Here is a 24,781-nt window from a genome sequence, read left to right on the forward strand (position 1 = left end):
TGATTACTTGTTCTATATTGCTCTTCTCAATCCTGATTTTTTTTTTTTTTTTTAACTAAGAGGCGAGACATGTTTTGATTGTTGTTACCAGATCAATGAATGTCTGTTTTACCTCCCTGAGTCCTGTTGTTTTTCTCGTCACTTTGAATCTCTGATGCAGCCCTGCGTGGTCGCTTCTCTTTATTTAGTTTATTTTTCTCCTCTTTTACACCTTCACCACTTTTTATTATTCCAACATTTTCCGCCTGTGTGACGACGTTGCATCGTCCTGTGTGTTTTCTTCTGGGTTTTATCTTGTCATTGGTTAAGTGTTTTAAATCATCTTTGTTTATTGGACTTATGTTTTGTGACAGTTGTCATCTCATCTTTTTGTGTCTGTTTATAATGATGAGCATTAAGAAAACATGTCTAGGTTTTTTTTTTGTTTCCTAACACCTGTATGCGGAATAAATGACAAAAAAAGGTCCATTTGAGTTAGGCTGAATTCATTTTCCAAAGCTTGATATTTATCACAAGAGGGATTAACTTCTTAAAAGGTAGGTGTGAGTATTATAAAACATTTTTTTCTATAAAAATCTATAATCAAGCAAACCCCACAAGTGTCCTCTAATGGAAAAAGTGTAACTAGTGCTTTATGTTGTCAGGTTAACAACACAAATTCAAGCCATGCAACAGAGGTTGGAACAAGTCATGATTTTTAACTTTTGCATCCGAAACAAGTCATCTGTTCTTTAGTGCCACTTCAACACATTAACACCAAAAGACTAATAGGGAAACAACATTGCAAACCAGGGAAATACACGTGTGTTAATTAAGTTATAATCAAAGTTATTTCCCGCTCGATGAAAGGCATCAGATATTTTAAAGTCAAAGGGCTCATAAAGTCTAAGTGTCAAAAGTCATTTTTTTATTCTTAAGTCTGAGTTTATCAAATGTGTGACTCGAGTCCAAAGCCCTGCCTTCTAACGTCCACTAGCAGGAGGTCAGAGGTTCCTTACCTTTTTGAAATATAGTATCTCATAATCTTACCTCTGCAAACGTGCTTAATATACCAGTCTGCAATCAATAAGCATATTTTAGTAACTACAACTGTTGAAATCTATTCAAATGTTTTTGCATAAGTGCATAGGTTTAAATGGGTAGACTATTAAAGCTCAGTTAACTCAGATCAAAGAGATGACAGTTAAATATCATTTTTAGCTTGAAGGCTAATGTTGGTGACTGAACTAGGATCTCTGTGTGACATTTAGAAACAAGCAATGTGGGTATAGCTCTAAAATAAGGATCCAGGTTAATGGGTTGGGGGGAAGTGATTGGCCAAAAAGTTATTTTGGAAGAAATGGTTCTATTTGGCAAAGGGAGACAAATATTGTCTCTATATGTCTCATCAAGATCAAATGTGGACAAAGCCAAGCCAAAAGGTTTTTATACTATTATGCTTCTTAATCTTGCAACATTCATTTTCAGTAACTCGACCATGTGGTGAATAATTTGTTTCTAGGTTTTTCTTTTAGGGTACACTACTGTGCATTTGTTTTTTCTTCCACAAAAGCAAGAAGTAAATAGGTGTAAAATTCCTGCTTCCTGTTTTCTTTTAACATGTACAAATGATTAAACTCTAAAACCCACTATATAATTCACAGATATTTTATTATGCGGACTACAACTGTAACTGCAATCGAGTTTGACGTTGTCCTACATCATTCATCCGAATGAGTGCTGATATTAGAAAACGAATTATACAAATTGACTGGATCCTCCAAAAAGCTCCAACGCCCTGGTGACTCCTCCTGCTGAGCAGCGGGCCAATGAAGTTATCGGGGCGGCGCTCCCCGTACTGGAGAGAGAAAAACTCCTCCAAGCGCAACCGTTAGTCGCCATTTTGAGGAGCTCGACCAGCAGTCGGCAGACCTTTGTTACGGAGCAAATTCATAAAATTATTTCGTATTTTAATTGCAGGGTTTATAAGGATCAATGTCTCGATTCAACAATAATCGCGGTGGCTTTGGTATGAATCATTTTCAGCAACGCAGAGGGGACGGTGGGCCCGGCGGCCCGATGCGGGGTGGGCTAATGGGAAACCCACATTTCAGGAACCATCCTTTCCAGAATCAGAACCAAAACAGAAGGGGAGCAAATAATAACTTCAACAGATCGCCTAATCAGGGACCACAGACTCCCCAGAAGCCACAGCTGCCCATTATCCCTCCGCCAAGTCCTGGCCCGGCTCTCACCATGAAAGGCCCAATGCAGCAGCAGCAGCAGCAGCAGCAGCAACAGCAGCAGAAACCAGCAGCTGCCCAGCAGACACCGACAACCCCTGCGACTCAGCCGAAGATTCAGTCACCACCGCCGAAACCTAACATGACCTCCCCTCCACCTAACGTTAAACCCGAAACCAAGAACCAGCTGGCGTCACCGGTAGGAAACGCTAACGGACAACAGCAGAAGCAGCAGCAGCAGCCTCCACCACAACAGAGCCCGAAGCCTGGTCCCCAACTAGGCCCGAAGCCTGGTCCCCAACTAGGCCCGAAGCCTGGTCCCCAGCAAGGCCCGAAGCCTGGTCCACCGCAAGGTCTAAAATCTGGCCCCCAGCAAGGCCCCAAATCTGGCCCCCAACAAGGCCCCAAGTCTGGCCCCCAACAAGGCCAGTCTCCTGGCCTCCAACACGGCCCGTCTTCTGGTCCTTATCAAGGCCAGAAGTCAAGCCCCTATCAAGGCCAGAAGTCAGGGCCTTATCAAGGCCAGAAGTCAGGGCCCCCGGCGGTAAAGCCCAGACAGGAGCCAGAGAAAATGGCGACAGACAACGATGGAGCTGAGTCAGATGCGAGCCAGTCAAAGGTCTGTTTGTATTATTTTTCAATGTATTCTCTGCTGTGAATGGCATCGACAGTCATTGGTGTTCGCAAACGTTAGCTAGCTAGCTAGCTTATTCACTACTGGCAGTACGCTCGATTTGAAATACAGTGCAGTCCGTAAGGGCGGAATATTACCATATTCTCCTAACGGCTTAATGTTTTTAATGTCACTCCACTCATATTTACAGAGATAAATAGATCGATACAGAATATAAGAGGGACATTTTTTCTCTTTAAACATTGAGATTGGAAATCGCATCTCTCTCCTACAAACAATCGCCGTTTTTGGCGGTACAAGCGGTGACGAAAATCAAGCGCAGCATAGATTATTCGCTTTAGCCATCCGCCATCTTGTCTAAAATCCGTCTATGCAAAATGTGTTCTGGTAAAACAAAGAACATGCAGGTTGTTTTACACCGACTTCCACGTTTGTTGAATTATCTCTTGTATGTTAGGTTACCTAGAATTAACCTAATAAAATATAGGTCAAGTCTATTTTGCCTCTGAGCACCCACAGGGAATGGGGGATGGGCAGTGTGTTACGTGTGCAAGCAAACAAAGACATCATTATTTAAACATAAGCTAGCCTTGTAATCTTTTCTCATGTTTGTGTGCTTGTCTATTTCAATTTATTTGGTGTAGCACATAGATTTTTGAGTTTTAATGTTAACGTCACATCTTTGATAAATCGACAGGCGTTTAGGGCAACACTCTCCATGCTGCTGAAGCCGGGTGAGAAGACGTACACACAGCGGTGTCGTCTGTTCATCGGAAACCTGCCCAACGACATCACAGAAGAGGCGTTCAAGAAACTGTTCGCAAAATACGGAGAGCCTAGCGAGGTCTTTATCAACAAAAGCAAAGGCTTTGGTTTCATCCGATTGGTAAGCCATAAAATCCTTATTTATACCAGGTTGTCATACTTGATTTTTTTTTTAAAGATTACTACAAAAGATGCAATAATTTAAATTCCAGTTTTACACCTGTGATGTTAAGAACTACTTTTAGTGTTACATTGGTATGTTGAATTCTTGTGTAACAGATCCCTTAATAGTAACGGTACATTTGGGTTCTTGTAGGAGTCCCGTGCACTTGCAGAGATAGCAAAGGCAGAGTTGGATGACACGCCAATGAAAAACAGACCACTGCGTGTTCGATTTGCCACACACTCCGCAGCTTTGTCTGTGAAAAACCTGTCACCATTTGTTTCCAATGAGCTCCTGGAGGAAGCTTTCTCACAGTTTGGAATGGTTGAGAGAGCCATTGTCATTGTAGATGACCGCGGACGGGCCACAGGGAAGGGAATTGTAGAGTTTGCTTCCAAACCGGCAGCTAGAAAGGCCCTTGATCGATGCAACGAGGGTGTCTTCCTGCTTACCACGTAAGTAAAAAACAGACATGTGCGAAATAATAAAAGCTACTTAAAACAGTTGCTTATTCATCTTTGTTTCACTCTTTTCAGGTCACCCCGGCCTATTGTTGTTGAGCCTCTGGAGCAGTTTGATGATGAAGATGGTCTTCCAGAAAAACTGGCACAGAAGAATCCCAGATATCAAGCGTAAGCAAATCACCGTCGGTCCCCTCCGATTTGCGTTAGTAGGGATAAGTAGGGCCATTTTGAGTTAAACGAGGTTAACTTGCATCTCTCTGAAACAACCATTTTTATTATGCATATTATCTTTGTCATTCTCCAAGTCATTGTATTGTGAACAACAGATGTGATGTGTGTCTGGGGGGGGGGGGGGGGGGGGGGGGGGGGATCAGGGATGGCAGCTGTTAAAAAATCAATTTGTGTGTGGAGTAGCAGATGTTAACCTGTGTAACTCCAGGGGAGGTAGAGAAAGGATATTGTCTGTAGCCTTCAAAACCCAATACTGGCAACTAGCACCGATCCATATAGCTCATCGTATGAAGTGGACTACTAATTACAATATTGTCAGCATTGCCATACTGGTTAAATGTTTTGAAACTGCTTTCCAGGCACCTTTTTATAATTCTAGAGTAGAGCTGGGTGATATGGAAAAAAATGAAATGTCACAACAATATTTTTGACAAAATACCTCAAAGTCAATATTGTAGTGTGACTATTTATGCTTTCACAAAATATTAACACAATGAGTTTTGATAAATAATCGCCAATAACGTTGATACAATGATTAAGTGGGTAAACGCAACTAATGGAAACGCTAGAACAGTCCAGTAAGTTCAGAAAATGATATCACTTTACTGTAATGCAGCCTCTAAAACCAGGAAAAGACCACTTGTGTCATATTACGATATTCAAAATCTAAGACGATATCTAGTCTTTTATATTGATGTCAATATTAGTATAATAATAATGATGATATATTGGCCAGTTCTAATATAGAGCAATAAAGAAATATCTTTATTTTCCCACATTCTTTTGAAATAACATTAGTCTAGGCGAATCAGGACATGATGTGGATACAATCCGATTGCCTAACATTGGTAAATTGTTTCTATAGAGAGCGTGAGGAACCTCCTCGTTTTGCTCGGCCCGGCACCTTCGAATATGAGTACTCCAAGCGCTGGAAGTCCCTGGATGACATGGAGAAACAGCAGAGGCAGCAGGTGGAGAAGAACATGCGCGAGGCCCGTGAGAAGCTGGAGAGCGAGATGGAGGACGCGTACCATGAGCACCAGGCCAACCTGCTCCGACAAGGCAAGTGTGGTGATATTGTTGTCAGGTTTGAAAAAGAACCAAAGGCCTTGGCGCCCAGATAACTCCGTTGGTAGAGCAGGCGTCCGTATATAGAGGTTTACTCGTCGATGCAGCGGGCTCATGTTCGATTCCGACCTCTGGCTCTGTGCTGCATGTCAGTTCCCCCCCAATGTCATCTGTCCTGTCAAATAAATGCCCGAAAAAAATAATCAAATGAACCAAATGCCTGTAGCTATTAGATGATATTTGCTAATTTATCACTAGAATACATGCGTGTCACAGACAGGATGTGGAGTATCTTAGCGTTCAAGTGCCACAGTTTCATCTGTTCTCATGTGCCCTTACAGATTTGCTGAGGCGACAGGAGGAACTGCGGCGCATGGAGGAATTGCACAGTAAGGAGATGCAAAAGAGGAAGGAGATGCAGATCAGGTATTTATTTATTAAGTCTGTCTGTTAATGGAGGCAGATGTGTGGCATGTGGTCGTCCTTTCATAAATAATGGTCCTTCCATTGTTCTTTTTTTACTATGAGATATGAATATAAAATCTGATTTGTTCATTTGATGCTAAACACATGCTAGATCACCGTTTTCCATTTTGTAAACAGACAAGAAGAGGAGCGCCGCCGGCGGGAAGAAGAGATGATCCGCAATAGAGAGATAGAAGAACAGATGCGCCGCAAACGTGATGAGAACTACAGGATGGGCAACTTCATGGATGTGAGTTAATCTTCACACTAGAAAACAAGACTATTGCATATATGCAATGAAGCAAGATATTTCTTTAATATTTGTCCTAATGACTTTTTCCTTTTGTCTTTATCATTAGAGGGACAGGGAAATGAGAATGAATCCCGGTGGCGCTTTGGGCATGGGTGGTAAGTTTCTTTTCACTTTTAGAAAGGAGAGGAAAAAACACTTTTGGGCTCTGAGAGTGAGTCAACATCTCTCAGTATAAGGCAGTTTGATTTACAGCGCTGTGTCAGGGCTGGAGTAGGGCCTTGCTACACCTCCAATGACTCTGGGAAAGCGAATAACCGCTGGCTTGTTAGCATTTTTTTTTATTTAAACCAATCACAATCGTCTTTGCACAACAACAAACAGAGCTGCTCATTGGTCTTAAACCGCAAGCAATAGTCGCAACATGTTTCTCGGCAAAGGAAGTCTATCTAAGGAATCAAAGGAAGTTTTGTAATTATGTTAGGTCAGCGTTGCGACTACCATGCTGCATTAGGAGTTTGTCTGAAGCGTTTACTTTAATAGTATATGTATTTGACTATGTTGTTTTTTGTTAGATATGCCCTTTGGTGGTTCCAACCAGAAGTTCTCCATGGGTGGACTGGGCTTTGAAGGACAGCAGGGAATGGGACCAGCTTCAGCGGGCTTGATGAGCAACGAAATGGTAATGTATCCCACCTTTCGGAAGATCAGTAGTTAATGTAGTCTGTCGTCGGATTTCCTTTTTGTTGGAGAGGCTCCTAGCTGATCTTTTAACATGAAGGGCAGCTGGCCAAGCAGGATTGGAAGTTATGAATGATTTGTGCTCCCAGCTGTCTTCAGGTGGCTTGTTGGTTGTTGAATGTGAGAAATGCTGCCTGCATGATTAGGGTATCTTTCAAAGGTAAGCCAAGCCCCCTCAGTTACCTTCACCTGTCTTACAGCTTTTTAGTAGCGAAACCGTCAACCTGCACTAAATCATAAGAAATGGTTTTCCAGTGTGCTCTGTGTTAGCTGTAGACAGACTTCAGGGGCTCTGCTCACTATTATCACACTGTTTGTGTAGTGGATTGCTATTGCAAGCCCTGTCTCATGTGAGCTGGACAGGCACCTTTTGTTGACTGGAGTCAGAATGTCTGAAGAGTTTTTTTGCTTAACTGTTGACAATGTGGTCAATTAGTTTTAAATGACCTTTTTCATACCGTGCTAGCAGTTTTATGCATAATCTGTCATGAGAAGAAAGGAAGTTGTATATGAACAGGCTACGTGTATTTTTGGGTGGCAGTGTGAAATCCTGTGTAAAACTCCTTTTTGTGCTACAAGCCAATTTGAGACTTGAAGTAGGTGTGTAGTTCATTTTCTGGACCAGCAAACTTTACCTTTTACATCTTTTTGAGCATTTAAAATGCTTTTAGCGCAGGCTGACGGTGTAAGGCATTACATCTTACTTTATATACAGCAAGATAATTTGATGGGGGCAGGCAAACCCTTGTGACCATTTGTGTTTAGAAGGATATTGGGGAATACTGGATTAAACCTGAGATCTACGGTTCTGGCAGAATTGTAGTACCAATATTGGGTTGGTTTCTGGATTACAGTTGCCAGTAAGAATGGCTAAATGTGTGTGTATTTCCAGGATACTTAACTTACTACTGGAGCTTTGAGGTTTATAGACAACCTTTTGTACTAACTGTACAGTAGAGATGGAATCGACTCTTCATCGTTCTTCTAAGACACCCCAGGTGCGCGCACACAGAGATCCATTCACAACTTTTTTCATAACTGGCAAATGTACTTTTGACCGCCACTAATTTAAACACCAGACTAAACAGAAAAGCAACAACGTGGTGCTAGCCAACACCGATAGCCTGCGATTAGACTCTCAGCCTTGTTTGCTCATCCACTTTTGTTAAACAACCGGTTGTAACTTAAACACAAAACCATGTGGTTACATCTGCCATCTGGTCACCGTACAACCGCAGTGCACCTAATTTTTGTATTTGAAGAAGTTCAACACAGAACATGGTGACGTCTGTAGTAGTCTTTGCATGTGTTTCCTATTTGTAAAATAGCGTCTAACAGCGCTGTAGCGAATTCTATACTGCCCTCGTCGGAAAAACACGTTTTACCACCACCGTAAAGTCAAGAGGAAAATTATTTTAGGTTAGGATTGTTACACAATTTTTATTTTTTAAATGTATATAAATTAACTTTTGAAGACTTTAAAGTCAAGACCCATCTCTACTGTACAGTATATGCTTCAATTTATAGAAATGTTTTGTATTTGAAAAATGGTGTGCCTCACATTGTAGCTTTAAAAAAATCTACTTTGTTTATTCATGCTAATATAGCGTGCCCTAATAATTCTAGTATTGAATATGATGCACCATTTTCTTTTAGAGTCAATGTAGACAAGGCTTTCTAAAGATCTAAAAATATTTTTTAGGTTCATGCTTGTTGGCAGTGTTGATGTTGGCGATGTATTTCCACAAAGTTGCATGAAGGGTGCAAATCGACACTGTTTTATAGTCTCATGAATGTGAAGCTCAGTAAGAGTTTTATAATATAGTCACCTGAGCAGATTGTTGCAGATCCAGGATCCATATATCCAGGATATATTCATATTCTACATTCATACACACTACATTACTTTATGTTCCTTTCTTACCATATTTTTCCACTGTAGCCTTGAGCCTCCTCTTCTGTTGGAGTTTTGGCTTTTGAGACTTTCATTCTTTCTCACACTATTTAAGTTTCACAGCGTGTCTGAACTGGCACATTAAGTCATTTCTTGTTGAAGAAATGGTTGTGCTGAACGTCTTGTGAATGTTTACATTTTACTGTGACGATATTCACACACATATTTCTGGTACAGTCCCTATTTTTCAGATTCTGGTCACATTTGTGGCAATTTTTTCTATTTTATCAATGCAGTGCCATAAGAGGTGCTGTGAAAGCTGGACGGTAAATTAATACACCATCATTTATGTTTAGGAAACATTGGAACTAACTTAGCCAGAATGGGTTTTTGATTAATTTGTTATCTTTTCCCCCCCCCCAAAATTCTAAGGAAATGTAACGAATAATGTTTGGCTCTTATGTATAACCTTTTTATAAATATTTTTTATGAATACCTCTATCAAGACGTTGATATATTCAAGGATCTTGGGGGAAACATGGGCAGCATTTAGAAAATGCTGAGCCTACAAAGTAGTAAGGCTAGTCTTGGCATGCACTGGAGAGACCATACTAGGTAGGCACTGACTAACGAAAGCATTACCCTCTCTTCCTTTTCCGTATGTAACCTGTGGCACCTGTGGACCTTCATATTGGAACGAACGGTTTCTTCGGATGTGTCTCCTGCTGGTTGTGTTGTATACCTCACAATATAAAACAAATCACCTCTATTGGCGTACCTTTTTATACACTTCCATATGGACATGAACTTTGTGCTTGCACACTTAAACCATATTTTACCACCACTATCTGCCTCCCTGGCAAATTGCCCCTCCTCCCCACAGCGCAACGAGCGCTTTGCCCAGGGTGGTCCTAGGGGAATGGGTCCTGGTAATCCCGGGTTCGGCAGGGTCCGCGAAGAGTTTGATGGGCCGGCTAAGAAACCCCGTTTTTAAACGCTGGTCTTTGATGCTCCCAGCAGCACCCTTTTGTATAGATTCTCCTCAACAAACATGTTGAGTCGCATTTCTTGTATTTAAGTTTAAATTGTTGCTACCTTTTAGCCTGACAATTTACTCATTTTATGACTAAGTCAATATTTTCCTTTTTTATTTTGTATTGTCAGTAGTATGGAAAGATGGGACACCCTTGTGTGATCGTTAGTTCTTTCTGACCCATGTATAATTTTTTTCTTAGATGTATTATGCTCTGTGAGTCGCCGTGAAGTGATAATTGTAACATTTTTCTCTACCTTCTATGGCTATGTTTTGTGCCATACATTTGGAGTCAAAGCATGTATTATAATAAAGAGACATTGGTTCTATCAGGACAAACGTTAGCATTTATTCCCAGAAGTTGAAACGTACAGTACTTTTGAAAAGCAACCAAATGCCAACAATTGGTGGTTTTGTAAATAATGTGGATACATCTGCCACATTCGGTCTTAAAGGGTCTATGTGTTATCTCTGCCGCAGTCCTGATAACCACCCAACGCAAATGCTTGCTACAAATGCTTGCTACAAATGCCCCACTCCTGTCCTTTGGTTGTGTATTTTCTTGCCTTAAATTAAGATCACAAGCTGACACCGCCACAATTGGCAAACTCAAATGTCCGTGTACGGAGCAAATAAGCAAGGACATGGCTAGTGAATCTAGACACTGATCATAAAGACATTTAGCTTCTGCTAAGAAGTCTATAGATGGCACGACTAGATGGCGAACTTACTTGTAAACTGTACACAAGGCTCAATTTGACAAACTTTTAATATGCAGATTTCAATTTCTTTCCACAAATACTGTCGCCACTTTGTACCTTAAAGCTATTTTCAAACTTAAGTGCCTACACTGAGTTGTTAACCATGTTTCATTCATTGGTATACAGTAACTGCTTTTACAGTTGTGATTCAGGAAAGCAGAAATACTACATAGATCCTTTTAAGAAAGCCTCTGGTATATTGTGTGTGTGTGTGGTTGTGGGTAGCAAAGTGGAAACCCTCTCGTCCACATTGTGTGTCTTGTGTGCACGTTTAGAAGATATTGAGAATGTTTACATGCAGTCCAATATATAATAATAATAATAATAATAATTAAGGCATTGATATGCCCGCCCTTAACTGTTTTATTAGCAAAATTGCCAATACAATTCTTGCCGATGGACTGCCAAAATGAAACCTCCTGATACTCTTGACATCTTGGCCCATTAGTTGAATGGATGAGATCACAATTTCAAAACAGTTAGGCTCCAGAGTAAGGAATTAGGCTTGGTTTGTGTTTGTACACCTCCTAATAATGTGTTATTGGACATTATTGAGCTTTTAGCCTTGGTTGTTCCTTTGCCAGTATATCTATATCATAACAAAGTGTGTGTGGGTATATATGATGGCCCCTGTGTGCTTGAGTGTGTAGATGTTGGCCATGTCTTAAAAAGTGTACCTGCTGTTAAGCAAATAAGGAAGCCAAAAACCTTAATCTCAGTCACCTTAGTGGCCACTGTATATAGTTGGCCAGCGGTTACTGTTTACCGATTTAGACCAATGGTCCTTCACAAACCTGCACGTAAATTCAACCCTGTTCAGTTATGGACTTATTTTTGGTTACAACAGAGGCCCCCCGTTTGTATGTTACTTCATTGACAAAATTATCTGAAATGAATGCCTTTTACCATAGTTCCACTATTTGTAAGCATGAGTAAATGGGACTTTGCATGACTGGCAAAGAGCTCAGTTAGATTTGCAAACATGCATTGTAGTCAGTTTTCAAGGCATGCTGACTACCACAACCTAAAGCATAAATTTGTTTCCTTTTATGCATCAAAATAACCTATCTAAACATATTTTTCTAAAAAGTAGTAATTGAACAACATTGTTGGGCTTCTAATAAAGCTAAACTTTTTAAAGTCAACACCCCTATTAACGCTAATGCTATTTTAGAGCTAGTGTTTGGTAAAGCAAACGCCAGGCAAAAAAGTCTAAGGTGAAGTCTTTATTTCTTCACAACAGAATCTTGTGTATGGTCTAATTGAATACATAGACCGTTCACTGGCAGTGCTAGGCAACCAATGTGGTCCATCTTCACTTGCTCTGTATTTTATTGATGGACAAAAAAAACTAATTTTTTCAGTTGCGTTTTGTGTGTGTATAGTGTCCTTGGGCTGGCTGCAACAAAAAACTGGGACACATTAAGAATGTTTGACGTTTTAAAAATGAAATTATCCATATCAGTTAACGTTACGTTTACCTTTTTATTCTTAGTGCATGGCTGCATTATTTATTTAATTACTTTTTTTATTGTAGCCTTCACATCAGCAATTAACTTCAACATTGTTACTGTAAATGTTCAAAAGAGCATTGTACAAGAAGACAAGGAATATGTTATTTTTGAATGAAATGCTTGATATAATTAGCTCTTTTCTTTTGCCAAGTAATCAAGTAGTAATCAAAGTGATCAGATTAGTCGATTATCAAAATTTTACTTATTTGCAGGTTGCAGCCCTATAATACATTTTAAAATGTTGCTGTTTTTCAAGTTCAAAATGAATGGAGTCACAAATTTTTTTAGAGCTACATGAGACTAGTGTTGCATGTCAGTCAACAAACAACCAATGTTGAACATTGTCATAAATCCTACCTTTGCACAAGTTGTACTTTGTACTGTGAGGAGCGTTCATTGTGCTGGACCTGTAAGAAGACAAGGAATCCAGAGTTTGCAATAAGCAAGATAAACCACATCAATATGGCGCTACTGCAGTGGAACATGTGTCCCGTCACTGCTCCACCCCCCCCCCCCCCCCCCCCCCTCTCTCTTTGTTATAGACTTTTCCCATTCTTCAGTTTGTAAATTCCATTTTACATCTTGTCACTTCACCAAAGGAAGACTGATTATTGGTTTAATAATCTAATACTATTTTACAGATACATTATGTAGCTGAATGCATAAAAAAACATGGCGGAAAAAAAGTTATCTCTGTGTTTATCTGTTGGTAAGAACCAAGCCTCATGGTGTACCTTGGGTACAGCTGGGGATACAGTGGTTTCATTTTGTTATTCTCCTCAGATCTGGCTTCAATTAGTTGTTTTCACACTGATTCATGTCATTACCATTTAGAGTCCATTGACCAGCACCTTTCTGCATTTCAGGAGACAATGTGTTAAGCTGTAGTTGTATAAATTTCATCTGTGGCAACATTATAAGAATCAAAAGGCCACAAACAATATTAAAAGAAAAAGGAACATTTAACAATGTTATTATACACCTGTCATGGCTGCCTTCTGCAAAGCCTCACAGGGAACAGTTCAAGCATAATTTAACAATGAGATAATGGACTTAAATTAAAACAAATCTGTTTTAAATGTTGATGGTGAGCTACCCTCTGACATTTGGATCAAAAATTATAACAAAAGTTTTCAAATTGAACAGCCTGCTATATAAATAAACTGTCAAATTATTAACATGATATCATATGAAAGAACAACTTTTAAAACACATTGTTAAGGGCTTCCTGCAGCTGAAATTAACATCTTTACTCTGCTGCCCAATCTGGCCTCTCCCCTTGAATAATGTCAGTACCTGTTCTGAGGTATTTTGACATCCCTTTGGCAGCAAATGGACACTGGCTTGCCTCAGCAAGCATTTCTCAGTTGTGGTAGGAGGAGACGGGCTGTAAAAGTGAGTGTAAGTATTGTATTAATTACAACTTTTAGAGCACATTTCATTTTAAAGTGTTAAATTGTTTCACTTGATTGTTTTGTTTTTATATGGAAATGGAGAATATGAGATGAAGCAGCGCTCTTTGTTTTTTTTCCTGGCACTAGCTTGACTGATGTTCTGTGGACTGCTGAAGGTGTATTTACATTACTTGTAGTTGACAAAAGTCTTCTTACAGCTTCTTTAATAATGCTTACATTTTTAAGATGGAAAACAACAAAAAGTGGCTTTCAGTCTTAGATTTGGAGTCACTTGTATAGTGCTCTTTGTAAATGATAATTGTCCAATGCTTGACTTTGAGCATCACTTGGACCTATAACTGGATGACCACAATGCATCCTATAGCCAAACCTTTATATGTTAAGACATCAAGAAACTTTAAAATGACTTGTAGCATTTCTCCTGTGCACAGTATGACGATGCACCCTGCACTATAACTATAAATATAAGGATTGCTTTGTTATAAAAATATTCAAAGTAAATGCTCTTCCTTCATTTGGCATCTGAAAACCCTGCAACACATCTGAAGTGGCTGCAAAACAGAAGACTACAGACACATGGTAATAGAATTGGCTTTCATGGAGTATTCATCTGTAATGTTACGTGTTTGTATCATGTACATTTTTTCTTTAACAGGTTTGACCAACTTGACAGATTTTGTGGCTGTATAGTGTGGAGTCAGGAATGCTTTAGAAAAGAAACTTAAACGCTGGACTTCTTTCTTAAGATTCACAGTAGGATAGTCAACTGTTTTTTTGGTTGACTGAAATTCTACTTACTCTTCAACCAATGGATTGGTCGGGGGGGTCGGCACATTACTTAAACTCAATCGGCCACAGTGCGCTGCGTGAACTCTACCTCGTAGTGTTGTCCACCAAACCACTTTTTCCTGAGGCCAGCATTTATTTTTGTCTGCCATGGGGTAGATGTGTATTTACATTATGCTACATGATGAGGTGCCTATTTATCCTGTGCTGAGCTCTGCACATTTGGCTTTTTTTTTGTTGGTCGCCGAGAGTTTAAGAGTGTGTAACTGGGTAAAAACGCAGCACTCGTCACTGGCACTACTTAATCCCAGATGTCCAATCACAGTAAAGGAGGGGTGGGACAAGTGCTGAGTGACATCACTGAAGTAAAAATGTATACAGCTGGCCACATAGACCCGGGATGTGTCCTCTCTCCCTACTTACTCTTCAATCAATGGATTGGGGGGGCTAGAGTACAGGAAGTACTCTACCTTGTGCCGACATTTTGACTTTTGCGGATATTCTAGACTAAGCTAAAAAAAAGTAACACCAGAGATTGTCCGACCAGTGAGAATTTGGTTGGACAAGATATTTTTGGTCGGACAAGAACATGTTGACCAACAACTGAAAGGTGTCAGCCCTCATTCACAACAGTACAATATATAGATGGTTAAAAACCACGATGCCAACTTTAGCCAACACATTTGCCTTTGACTCAGTGTCTCATGAATACGAAGTTGGGCAATAGTGCGGATTTAGCTTTGTGGCATTCCTCTTGTATGAGGTATTTTCCAACCAAGAAGATTGAATGACTACAGTGGGTTGTTTTTTTTTTGGAAAGACAATCATGAAATAAAATGCAACTAAATGGATTGTGTCTCTACGGTTAAATTTCCCCCTTGATAGATAGATAGATAGATAGATAGATATTTTTTTTTTTATCTATTATAACTCACCCATGGCCACTGCTGCTGTCGGACAAACAGACTAGACCTAATGGCACGTTCACTTGCGACTCGTAAGATCATGGTGCATTCAAAGTTATTGTAAAATCTAGTGATTCTTTTTGTCTTTTAACAGCAATTGATCTGGTAAAATGAGTTATATTTATAAGCTATTGGTCTATTTTTAAATACATTTTTTTTAAATTTGACATCGCCAATAACCAAGGCATCAATGACTCATGTGCTCTTCTATTTTTTCAGTTTCAGCCCAGACACCTTCTTTCAAAGTATACTTTCAGCACTGGTGTTTGGGGGGGGGAGTGAACTCAAATGATACCAACACTAGCCGGCACAGGATGTGAGCATAGACTTTAGGCTTCCTTCAACCGTCCTCAGCTCCATCTAGGCTCCATCTCTTTGCCCATTTTTGTATTAGCAGTCGTCAGTACTGCCAAGATGGCGACAGCCTGAGCCACTGGAAGCCGTCCACTTTGAGCTTTATTTTGTCTCTCTGGGTGACTTCACAGAGACATTGTCCATATTTTATACAGTGTGGTTAAACCAAACTTTTGAAGAGAATCGGTAACAAATAAATTTAGTCTGGAACCAGTTTACAACCATCTTTGTTTGTTACTCAATGCTGGTGTATTTATTTTTAAGATTACAGCCCAAAAAAAAGCTTTAATTTACCTAGCCACGTTCACCATTGAGGTTATTCCAGATTTGATTTTTGAATAGCTAATTGCGTTTATTTTGTAGATGACAAATGTTAAAAAAAATAAAATAATTCACAATTTTTACCTTTTTAACATACAAATGCAACATGAACATGTCCCTCCCTGTTATTACCACCCACCCAGACAGAACCAAACGATGGCGGCAATCGCAACACTCAAGACCATCCAAGAAAACGTTAACAAAATAGACAACAAACCAAACAAACGTGTTTAAATGACAACACCATAATCCCATCATACACGTTTCTCCCCAGCGCAAAGCTTCTTAGGAGCACGCCAGAAGGCTCAGGTACTTTCCCCATTTTTTAATATAGACATCCAATCTAGAAAACCTTTTCATTTTTCCCCAACTCTGCCACCCTTGCCATCTCACAAGCCCACTCTTAAATTGATGGCACCCCTTCATTCCTCCATTCTCTTAAGAGTCTGTCCAGCTGCTAACATTAAAGTAGTCTGGATGCACCTTATGTGCTTCCACCTGCTTAATATTGACCCACCTCCCAGTACAAATAATCTTGGTCTGTACGGAACCGGACTCCCTGCTATCCATAAAATAGGTTATCATGTATCTCGGTCCAAAATCACTGGACCTTATCACAGGACCATAGGACAAGAAGTAAATGGCTGTCATCTGTCTAACATTTCCAACAATTTCCAGACCAATTCTAAACAGTCTGGAGGTAGTCCAATAGAATTGATGCACAATCTTGAACTGATTTGTACCCTTCCCTCACATTGTGTGACATTGTTTTAATATTCCTACACATTCAGTGTAATGCTCCGATCTCTTTCCCATGTGTTTTTGCGGGCTGTCCAGGCTCCATACCCCAGGCTTGACATAAGCATAGAATAAATCCCAGAAACCTCATAACATTTCCATATTTCAACAACACTTTCTCTAAACATCCTGGTGTCTTCGGGGCAGAAGAACTGGATCCAAAAAGCCCCCAAAACCGATGCCGATGTTGCAAATATCCAAAAATAAAAATGGAGACCTATGTTTTCCAAATTGCTGTCCCACATCCTCAAAGGATTTCAATATGCCACCAAGATACAGTTCCCCCAGTGTGGCAATTCCCTTTTCTAACCAATCCTTGAGCCTTTAAACACTTAGGAGGAGGGACAAGGAGAATAGCGTACCAACAAAATCCCTTTGGATTGACTTATGTAGTGCTCTTTGGTAAATGGGGACAGCCAAGGTTCTGACTCAGTGGACAGATTTAACAACTTTTCTGACTAAAATATAACTTCTGGAAGGGATTTTGTAAATGGAAAAACTAGAGTTGGGAAAGGCAAAAGTAAGATGACTGCCAAAACTTTGGAGTTGGTAAGACATTATTAAAAAGTGTAAAAGATTTAGGTTGAATCTGCAGCTAACACAATTTTAAATGACTGTCCTTTTTATGTATAGTGTATTAGACGTATTTAAGCAACAGTATTTGGCTAAGTTAGGGCTTTGGTAGTTGAACAGAGATGTTCTTCACACCGCATCTGACATTCTGCAAAATAGTACAAGTGCTCATTGAAGTGACCACTTTAAAAACTTGTAATGTTATGTCTGTGTGTTGGTGTTGTGTACAATTTGTTTTTCTTTAACAGGTTTGACCATCTTTAAAGGTGTTGGACAATGAGAAGGAACTTTCCAATCCAAGAAATTCAAAGTCTGTAGCTTCATTGCTTCCGTTAATGTTACGCTGTCTCTCTCGAGGACCAAAGGGCACCTACTTTTGAAAGATATACACTTCTTGATTATTATAGGCGGTGGTGGCTCCATAGCTTAAGACTGTAGTGTGATTTTTATCATTTGGCCATTCTTCTTGCACAAATAAGATTGAATTAACTGTGCTGAGATATCTAAACCACCCCTACTGCAGCACATTTTGACTTGAGTTGTTGGAAAAGGAAATCGCATCTATTGACACTGACATTTTTTTAAGACTAGTTCATCTACTACATCAGACTACACAATAAGTACATAAGGATGAGTAGTACATAACTACTCATCAGACTACACAATAAGTACGTAAGGATGAGTAGTACATAACTACTCATCAGACTACACAGTAAGTACATAAGGTGTGGAAAAGGGGAGTCCCCTCTGGCCAGCACATTTGGACCTTGCGTAAAGTAAAAACAGAGTTTTTGATGGGATTCGTAAATAGAAGTCCTTTAGGAACTATTTAGCAACTATATTCAGGATATTTAAAACGTGGATGTCCACTTATATCGCCAACCCATTTTGACTTTATTGGTAAAAATGTGAACCAAACAATGCTATCGGAGGTTCACTCTACTATAGAGTGACAGGGACTTGTTGCAGCAAATTTTGATGGAGTAAACCTGGAAATCAAAGCTTTGTCACTGGCATTTTTCCAGAAAAGTTCTTTGAGGTTTATATAAAGGCAGATTTAAGCCCATTAACGGACTACACAGTGACTATTAAGGAGGTTCAGAACAGGGAGGCAGCTTGATGCGGACACATTTTAATGGAGTCATTGGAGAAAAATTGAAAGAAAAGCTTTGACAGTGACATTCTTTTAAAGGGCTTTATAGCCAAAAGACTAAAGTAACTATAACGTAGAGGTTCGAAACGGGGATTGTTCCTTTAGCAACTAGGGCTGGGCGACATGGCCAAAACCTTTTTTCCCCGATATAGTCATTTCATATCTCAATGATGTACTTTATATCGCTAGATAACATGTTTTCCACCAATTCAATAAATAATCTATATTAAACAACTGGACGGTAAAACCTTTGTTTTGTACACTCTTGTGTGAATTAAATACTTGAGTAATGAAATGTACAGTATTGTACAGAGTAGTTTTATATTATAAACTTCAGTGCAAGAATCTGAATATAAAGCGCAGTCCAAATTATGTATATTTTGCATTAACAGTTTGGCAGCTGGTTTTTCGACACCGCAATAGAAACTATAGAAAAATATATGCGATGGGACATTTTGATATCATTTTGATTACATACATGGACACATCGCCCAGTCTTAATTGAGTGACATTCTTTTGAATGAACTTCCTAGTCAGACTGTAAATAAGAACAGGGATGTCCCCTATTGCAACACATTTTGACTTTGTGTCATTGAAGTAATAATTAAAAAGCAAACTTCTGACACTGACATGCCTACAGAGAAGTTCTTAATCCAGATATGTTTAAAGGCCTCATTGCTTTTAACCCCGTCAACACTCCCATTTGTTCTTTTGTGGAGAATTCCTGACCCTGAAAGCTGTTGATAAAATGCCAGTAGTAACCCTGACTGACCTCCTATTCAGCATCTACCCGAGGCAGGCAAGTCCCGTGCACCTTACGGTTGAAGACAGGATGGAGTGTTTGTGTGTGCATGTGTGTGCGTATGTCTGTTTTTTGTGTGTTTGTGTTTGAGTGGGTGTGTGTTAATGTCTTTGGGTAAATGAGACGTGAATTAGCTGTCAGCCAGTTTATCAAAGACAGGCGGCCCCAGTCCACAGTAGAGGCTCGTCTCTGCAGTTGGGTTACATTGACGATGAGTAGTTCTGCAGAAGTCAGTGGACAGTAAAGCCTGGACTTGTTTGCACTGCAGCCAGAGGTATGCTTACACAGATCAGCTGAACAAGTAAGGTAAGTGTCCCATCCATGTTTACAATACAAGATGCACAGTTCTCTCCAAACTCTTCTGTCTGTCGTCTCTTACACCACATCACTGCTCACGGTGACGTTTACAGGGCTTCTGGCATCACACTTGCAAAGAATGGCATCACAGTGCAGATTTCTGTTCTTCAAACTTTTTGTGCGTGGATGTATAGCCCGTGCAGTGTGTGTATGTGGTTGTAGTACTTTGGCTTCTCTGTATGTATGCATGAAAGGTACTATGTATGGACTGCTGAGTCACTGGTTCAACACTAGTTTCTAACTAGAGGTGTTCGATACGGTGCTGCTGTCATTTTGTGAACATTAGAAGTCAAGAGAAGAGTAACCTGGTTTTATTTTTTGTTGCTTGAAGTATTTAAGCAACATCAAACATGTATTTAGTCATTTTTAAAGCATTAGAAAGCTTCAGCCTTGTACAACAGTACAAAATATTTCAGTTGTCATTCATCTTGTGCTGATTTCTTTGGTGGTGTTTGCTGAACATTTTTGCCCATTTAAATAATTAGCTTTGGTAATAGGCAGGTTGTTTCCAACAATGGAATAAAAGCATCAACGAAGCCCAACTCATAGATGCCATTTTCTATATGCCATATTTTTTGGGGTAGTTTTGTCTGTGTGCTGCACCTCTTTTACATCTTTACCAACCAAATGCAAAAGTGGAATTTCTGATCAAAAACTACATAAATATATATTTCTGGTTTGAAACCTGTTTTTAATTCCAAATAGATTTGAATGTATTTTTTTCTCTTTTCAGAAACAATACCACATGTTCAGACTAAGCTTTTTATATGAATTTAAAAGACCGTAGTCCTAGTGTGGCTCACTGAACTATGGAAAACTCAAAAAGTCATTCCAACCATTTAAATGAAGTTTCACACAGTTATGTAAACATGGCATTGACCTTTAGTAACTGACAGAACTGCTCTATCTGTTGTCACCACTCCTGTCCTCTGTCTCTGGCTGTGAAATGTCTGTAAAACTACAAACGATATGCTGTGGTACCGGGTTGGGATCTCTTTGCAGCTCTGAAGTGAAACATCGCATACTGCTCGGCTTGCTCTGGGTGGGGATGTAGAAAATGTATACTGTTCAGTGAAGTTTGCAGTTTGAGCTGTAGACCACAACTTTTGTGATTGCCTATGTTTGGTTAGATGGAGTTTTTCGTTTTTATTTTTTTCCCATAATATGTGACTTGATTTCCTCAGTTCACGTTGAGCAGTTTCTCTTCACTTTCCATACAATCACTCTTTAAACTTTGGATTTACTATATTACCTAGATCTCCTTTCTTGGAGTCATAGTTCGGTCAAGTCTCAACAAATAGACGTCATGTACATATGTTAAGATTCAGTTACTTGGGGGCGGCCTCTAGCTCACCCATTAAGAGGGTTCTGCAGCAGAATCTGACTTAAATCCGACCTGCGGCCTTTTGCCGCGTGTCCTCCCCCATTTCTCGCGCTCCCCCTTTCCTGTCTAGACATTGTCAATACATTAAAGGGAAAACCCCCCAAAAATCTTAAAAAAAGAAATTCCTTTACTTGCACTTCCCAAGGATGTTGCATCTTTGATGTCCATAAATTGCTTAGGAATTGTAGGAGAGAGGAAATAAAAATACATTTTTATAACTGAAAATAATCACGTTTTGTAAAGTTTTCTTAAGTATCACAGTAATCCAGTGGTAGTTATGCTAATGCTGCATACTTTTTATGGTACTAATTTGCCAAAACGTAAGTTGCAACCTGCATCGTAACGAAGTGAATCACAACATTGTACTTCTTGTTTACATTCCCCAAAGCTTAATGGAAACTGGTTCCAAAGCTTAGAGATGAACAGAAGTAATAATTATAGGAGCAAAAAATCCATCAATAACTTTTTGTTGTTGCATTATCAGTATGTTTTATACAGTGTAACAGGGAAACGCCCCTCAAGATCTTTCTCTTGGGTAGAGCACCAGAGTGAAAATATAAAAACAAAGATCTAATAATCCAATATTGATTAGTTTTCGGTTATTTCACATCCTCTTGAAGGGATGGAAGGAGTAAAATGAAGAGACAAGTAGTTCTTCTGTGAGAACAATAGTGCAGCAGTGCTGGACTTGATTGCTTTCCTTTCCTCTCAGTACATCTTACTGCTCATATTCTGTCACCCTTCATGTTTAACCTGAATGCCCTGTCCTGCCAGTGACCAGCCAGTCATTGTGGAAACAGTACATCACGACTGGCGTTTTCCTTTTGTAGCTCGTAAGGAGGTGTTGTCTTTTAGCTGTAAAGGACCGTAGTGAAGTCGCTGGTTCTTCTTAATCAAGAGGGAACCACATTTTCAGCCAATGCCATGAATCAAGCCCTGGAGGCTGTCGAGATGTATTTGTCTGCACTGTGATCCATTTTCTAAGTCCTCAGTTCTGTTTGGCCAAACTGTCCTGTCTCTGAGTGTGATGCCAGAATAACCTTTTTGGCCTCTAATGGCCTCGTCTAAAAGGGCACTGCCCAAAGCCTGCACGACTGACACTGAAAATGACCAGGTCTCTACTTCTCCACAAGCTTCATGGTACAACTCCCAGCTCTGTTTTTGCAGTAACACCCCTGATGTGTTAGTACGAAGTCCAGCTTCACATGGCTTTGTAACAGAATTCCCTTCCCCGAGGTTTGCAACAGATTTCAACGTTGTTGTCATGAATTTGTCTTGTCTGCAGTCTCCAAACAAATGAATCTTGCTGAGATGCCTTTCTAAAACCTGTATTTAAATTTTTATTGCACAACTCACACAACATATTTGTACTTGTCACATTTACATACACTATTTTCTAATATGCAGGTTCACATAACGTCATAACCCATATTCACAACTAAAACATACGTTGAATCTTTACACTCACACATGCACACACAGAACACACTCATACTGTAGATGCACAGGCTGCCATTTTGTCTTTTCTTAAAGGTGGCAACCTTTAATGTGTGTGTGTGTGTGATGATGATGATGATGATAGAAACCTGCTGACCAGTTCACTGCCAGCCTCTCATTGTTTGTTTCTTGCCACAGGAGCCTCGACCAGTCGAAGGAGGCTGACCATCCACAGCGTTAAGCCAGGGTAAGGTCCTCAGTGGTCATTAGGCAATGTGCGGGCTTGGAGAAGAACCCAGCAGTCATCATATACTAAAGATAAATGTTTTCCTTTCAAAAGAGTTCTCCATCAAATACAATATCAAAATTGATGCAGCAGAACTAGCAATTTTTTATTTTAATTTTTTTTTCTTCCTCCATGCATACTTCTTCATGTCGAAACCTGACTACATTACCCACAATGTTGACCGTTCAGTCGGGAGGTTTTAGTGTGTTGTGCCAGTAGCGGCTAATGTACCCTGAAGCTGCTATTCTCAAGCAGAGCCAAGAAGCGGCCTACAGAGGAATTTTTAAACTTTTATTCCTAAGACCTAATCAACGCTGCCTTAAGTGAAATCACTTGAGCCAATTTCATGCAGGTTCCTCTAGAGCCATAAAAAGCGTCATACAATTTCTTTCATCCCGTAAACAAACTTTGATGGCTTAAATCGATGGCCTCGTTTAACCCGTGATGTAAAAACTGCACAGGTGTTGGTTTTGTTGAACTTGTTTGGGTGTGACGAATTAGGTCAAATCAATCATCCATTAAATAAATGCCAGTCAAGGTGTGCAGGACATTTAAAAAGTAGTAAATGTTGTTTTCTGTTAATTAATTTAGAGAAGCAATAACCGTTGGTCTTTTTCTTTCTGGTTTGTAGGTAAAATGAAGACTGATTTCTGATGCAATGCCAGAGCTGCAAGAGACTCAGCAACTGCACTGTGGTGATGCCAGGATGACTTCCATGTTAGTTCCTCTGCAGTTAATCATTCAGGCGCTGATGTGAAGTAGCTTTGTGCCTCATAACAGCTTTTTACACAAGCATTAAAGTAAATCTAGAAACATATACTGGAAAACACTTCATAAGCTGTGTTTGTCATATTGAAGACCACAATGGCAGCTGGACTGTTGAATCAATATAGTTTAATAAGCTCACAAAAAACTGTTTCCTTTTGCATCTCCATTTGCAGAGCTGCAGGTGGTGGAGCAGGCGCAGTACTAGGAGGCGTCCAGCAGGAGGACAAGCAGCTCGTAGTCCAGAGGAGGGATGCACTTTTGTTTTTTTGCTTTAAAGTTTTAATAATAAATAATATAAACATGAGTTTTGTTGTTTGTATTCCTTGCAATATGGACAGTCACCTGTTTATGGGACTAGAGCTTTACACTTTTTAGCATTAATGCTTATATGAAGTCACATTTAAGTTACAGCTTGTTGACAATTACAAAGAACACATAGTTAATCAAATAACATGAAGACATACTGATTCGGTCATACTGATATATTGTATCCATCCTGAAATACTGAGCCCTGAGCAGTTGATTAACAACCATATCAGCCTGCCTGACTTGCATCAGTGCTCCTGCGCTGAAGCCAGTCCATTACAATTAAGGGTGAAGGTGCAATGTTGCTGCTGAATCACACTTGTATCCTGAGGTCTTGGCTGTCAACCCTGGAGGAGGTCCAGTCCAGAGGATGGAAGGTGATACGCTTAATCCTGAAGCTCACAGAACTGACTGAGGGAGGCTGAATGTGGGTCAGTTTGGTGTTAACGATCACCTGAGCTGCACTGGGGTACTCAATATTCTGTTAAAAGGCTGCTAGTAGCCAAAAATGCAAGAAGGGTGACAAATTAAATTAAACCTGTGAACTTTATACCAAACGATACAATCCACAGTGCTTAACTGACAAAGGCTTGTTGGAAATGCAAAACTGATGAAAACTGTAAGCTGAAAACAAGAAAGGAAGGAAGTGCCCTAAAGGAGCTGTGTAAGTTGTCACTAATTAAATGTAAAATTGAGACCATATTCAGTTGCTGTTATTTATCAAAGAATAGGCAGACAGACAGTTACAGTAATGTACAGAAATAACAAAAAAGCTCTGGACAGCAGCTTTTGTAATACTAAGTGGATGTTCATCGTCAGGTCAGGCTGGTCTCCTCCGACTGCTCTGTTCTCTGGAACGTCCTGTACTTTT

The 24,781-nt window shown here is 39.8% G+C and overlaps 1 protein-coding gene and 1 long non-coding RNA gene across 5 annotated transcripts; one reads left to right on the plus strand and one right to left on the minus strand.

Moving 5' to 3' along the window:
• The first annotated feature begins 1,847 nt into the window (after positions 1-1,847).
• sfpq (splicing factor proline/glutamine-rich) lies at positions 1,848-23,908 on the plus strand. 4 transcript variants are annotated; one of them, XR_004335021.1, is made up of 12 exons: positions 1,849-2,841; positions 3,554-3,742; positions 3,938-4,239; positions 4,321-4,416; positions 5,345-5,541; positions 5,889-5,973; positions 6,151-6,262; positions 6,372-6,420; positions 6,838-6,944; positions 22,749-22,797; positions 23,468-23,553; positions 23,778-23,908. XR_004335021.1 is itself a non-coding variant. In XM_032535902.1 (11 exons), exons 1-11 carry the CDS (start codon positions 1,975-1,977, stop codon positions 9,889-9,891), a joined length of 2,067 nt encoding a protein of 688 aa, XP_032391793.1. In that variant the 5' UTR covers positions 1,848-1,974. The 4 variants fall into 4 exon arrangements, 3 of the variants coding, with proteins under 3 accessions (XP_032391793.1, XP_032391794.1, XP_032391792.1); XM_032535902.1 differs by lacking the exons at positions 22,749-22,797; positions 23,468-23,553; positions 23,778-23,908 and adding an exon at positions 9,781-9,891 and having other exon boundaries at positions 1,848-2,551; positions 2,600-2,841; XM_032535903.1 differs by lacking the exons at positions 22,749-22,797; positions 23,468-23,553; positions 23,778-23,908 and adding an exon at positions 9,781-9,891 and having other exon boundaries at positions 1,849-2,275; positions 2,450-2,841.
• Positions 17,072-17,390, minus strand: LOC116701899 (uncharacterized). The gene is made up of 2 exons (XR_004335025.1): positions 17,295-17,390; positions 17,072-17,228 (listed from the first exon to the last, which is right to left on the minus strand). It is a non-coding gene; the product is annotated as an uncharacterized LOC116701899 (long non-coding RNA).
• Positions 23,909-24,781: the final 873 nt, after the last annotated feature.

The sequence above is a fragment of the Etheostoma spectabile genome, chromosome 14, assembly GCF_008692095.1.
Source record: "Etheostoma spectabile isolate EspeVRDwgs_2016 chromosome 14, UIUC_Espe_1.0, whole genome shotgun sequence".
NCBI classification, from domain to species: domain Eukaryota; kingdom Metazoa; phylum Chordata; class Actinopteri; order Perciformes; family Percidae; genus Etheostoma; species Etheostoma spectabile.

What these genes read in the sequence shown, in the direction of transcription:
- sfpq (XM_032535901.1), top strand. Translation starts at nt 1,975, where the DNA reads ATGTCTCGATTCAACAATAATCGCGGTGGCTTTGGTATGAATCATTTT. An exon ending in CAGATGCGAGCCAGTCAAAG is followed by an intron (nt 2,842 to 3,553) that starts GTCTGTTTGTAT and finishes ATAAATCGACAG; the next exon opens with GCGTTTAGGGCAACACTCTC. An exon ending in GCTTGATGAGCAACGAAATG is followed by an intron (nt 6,945 to 9,780) that starts GTAATGTATCCC and finishes TCCTCCCCACAG; the next exon opens with CGCAACGAGCGCTTTGCCCA.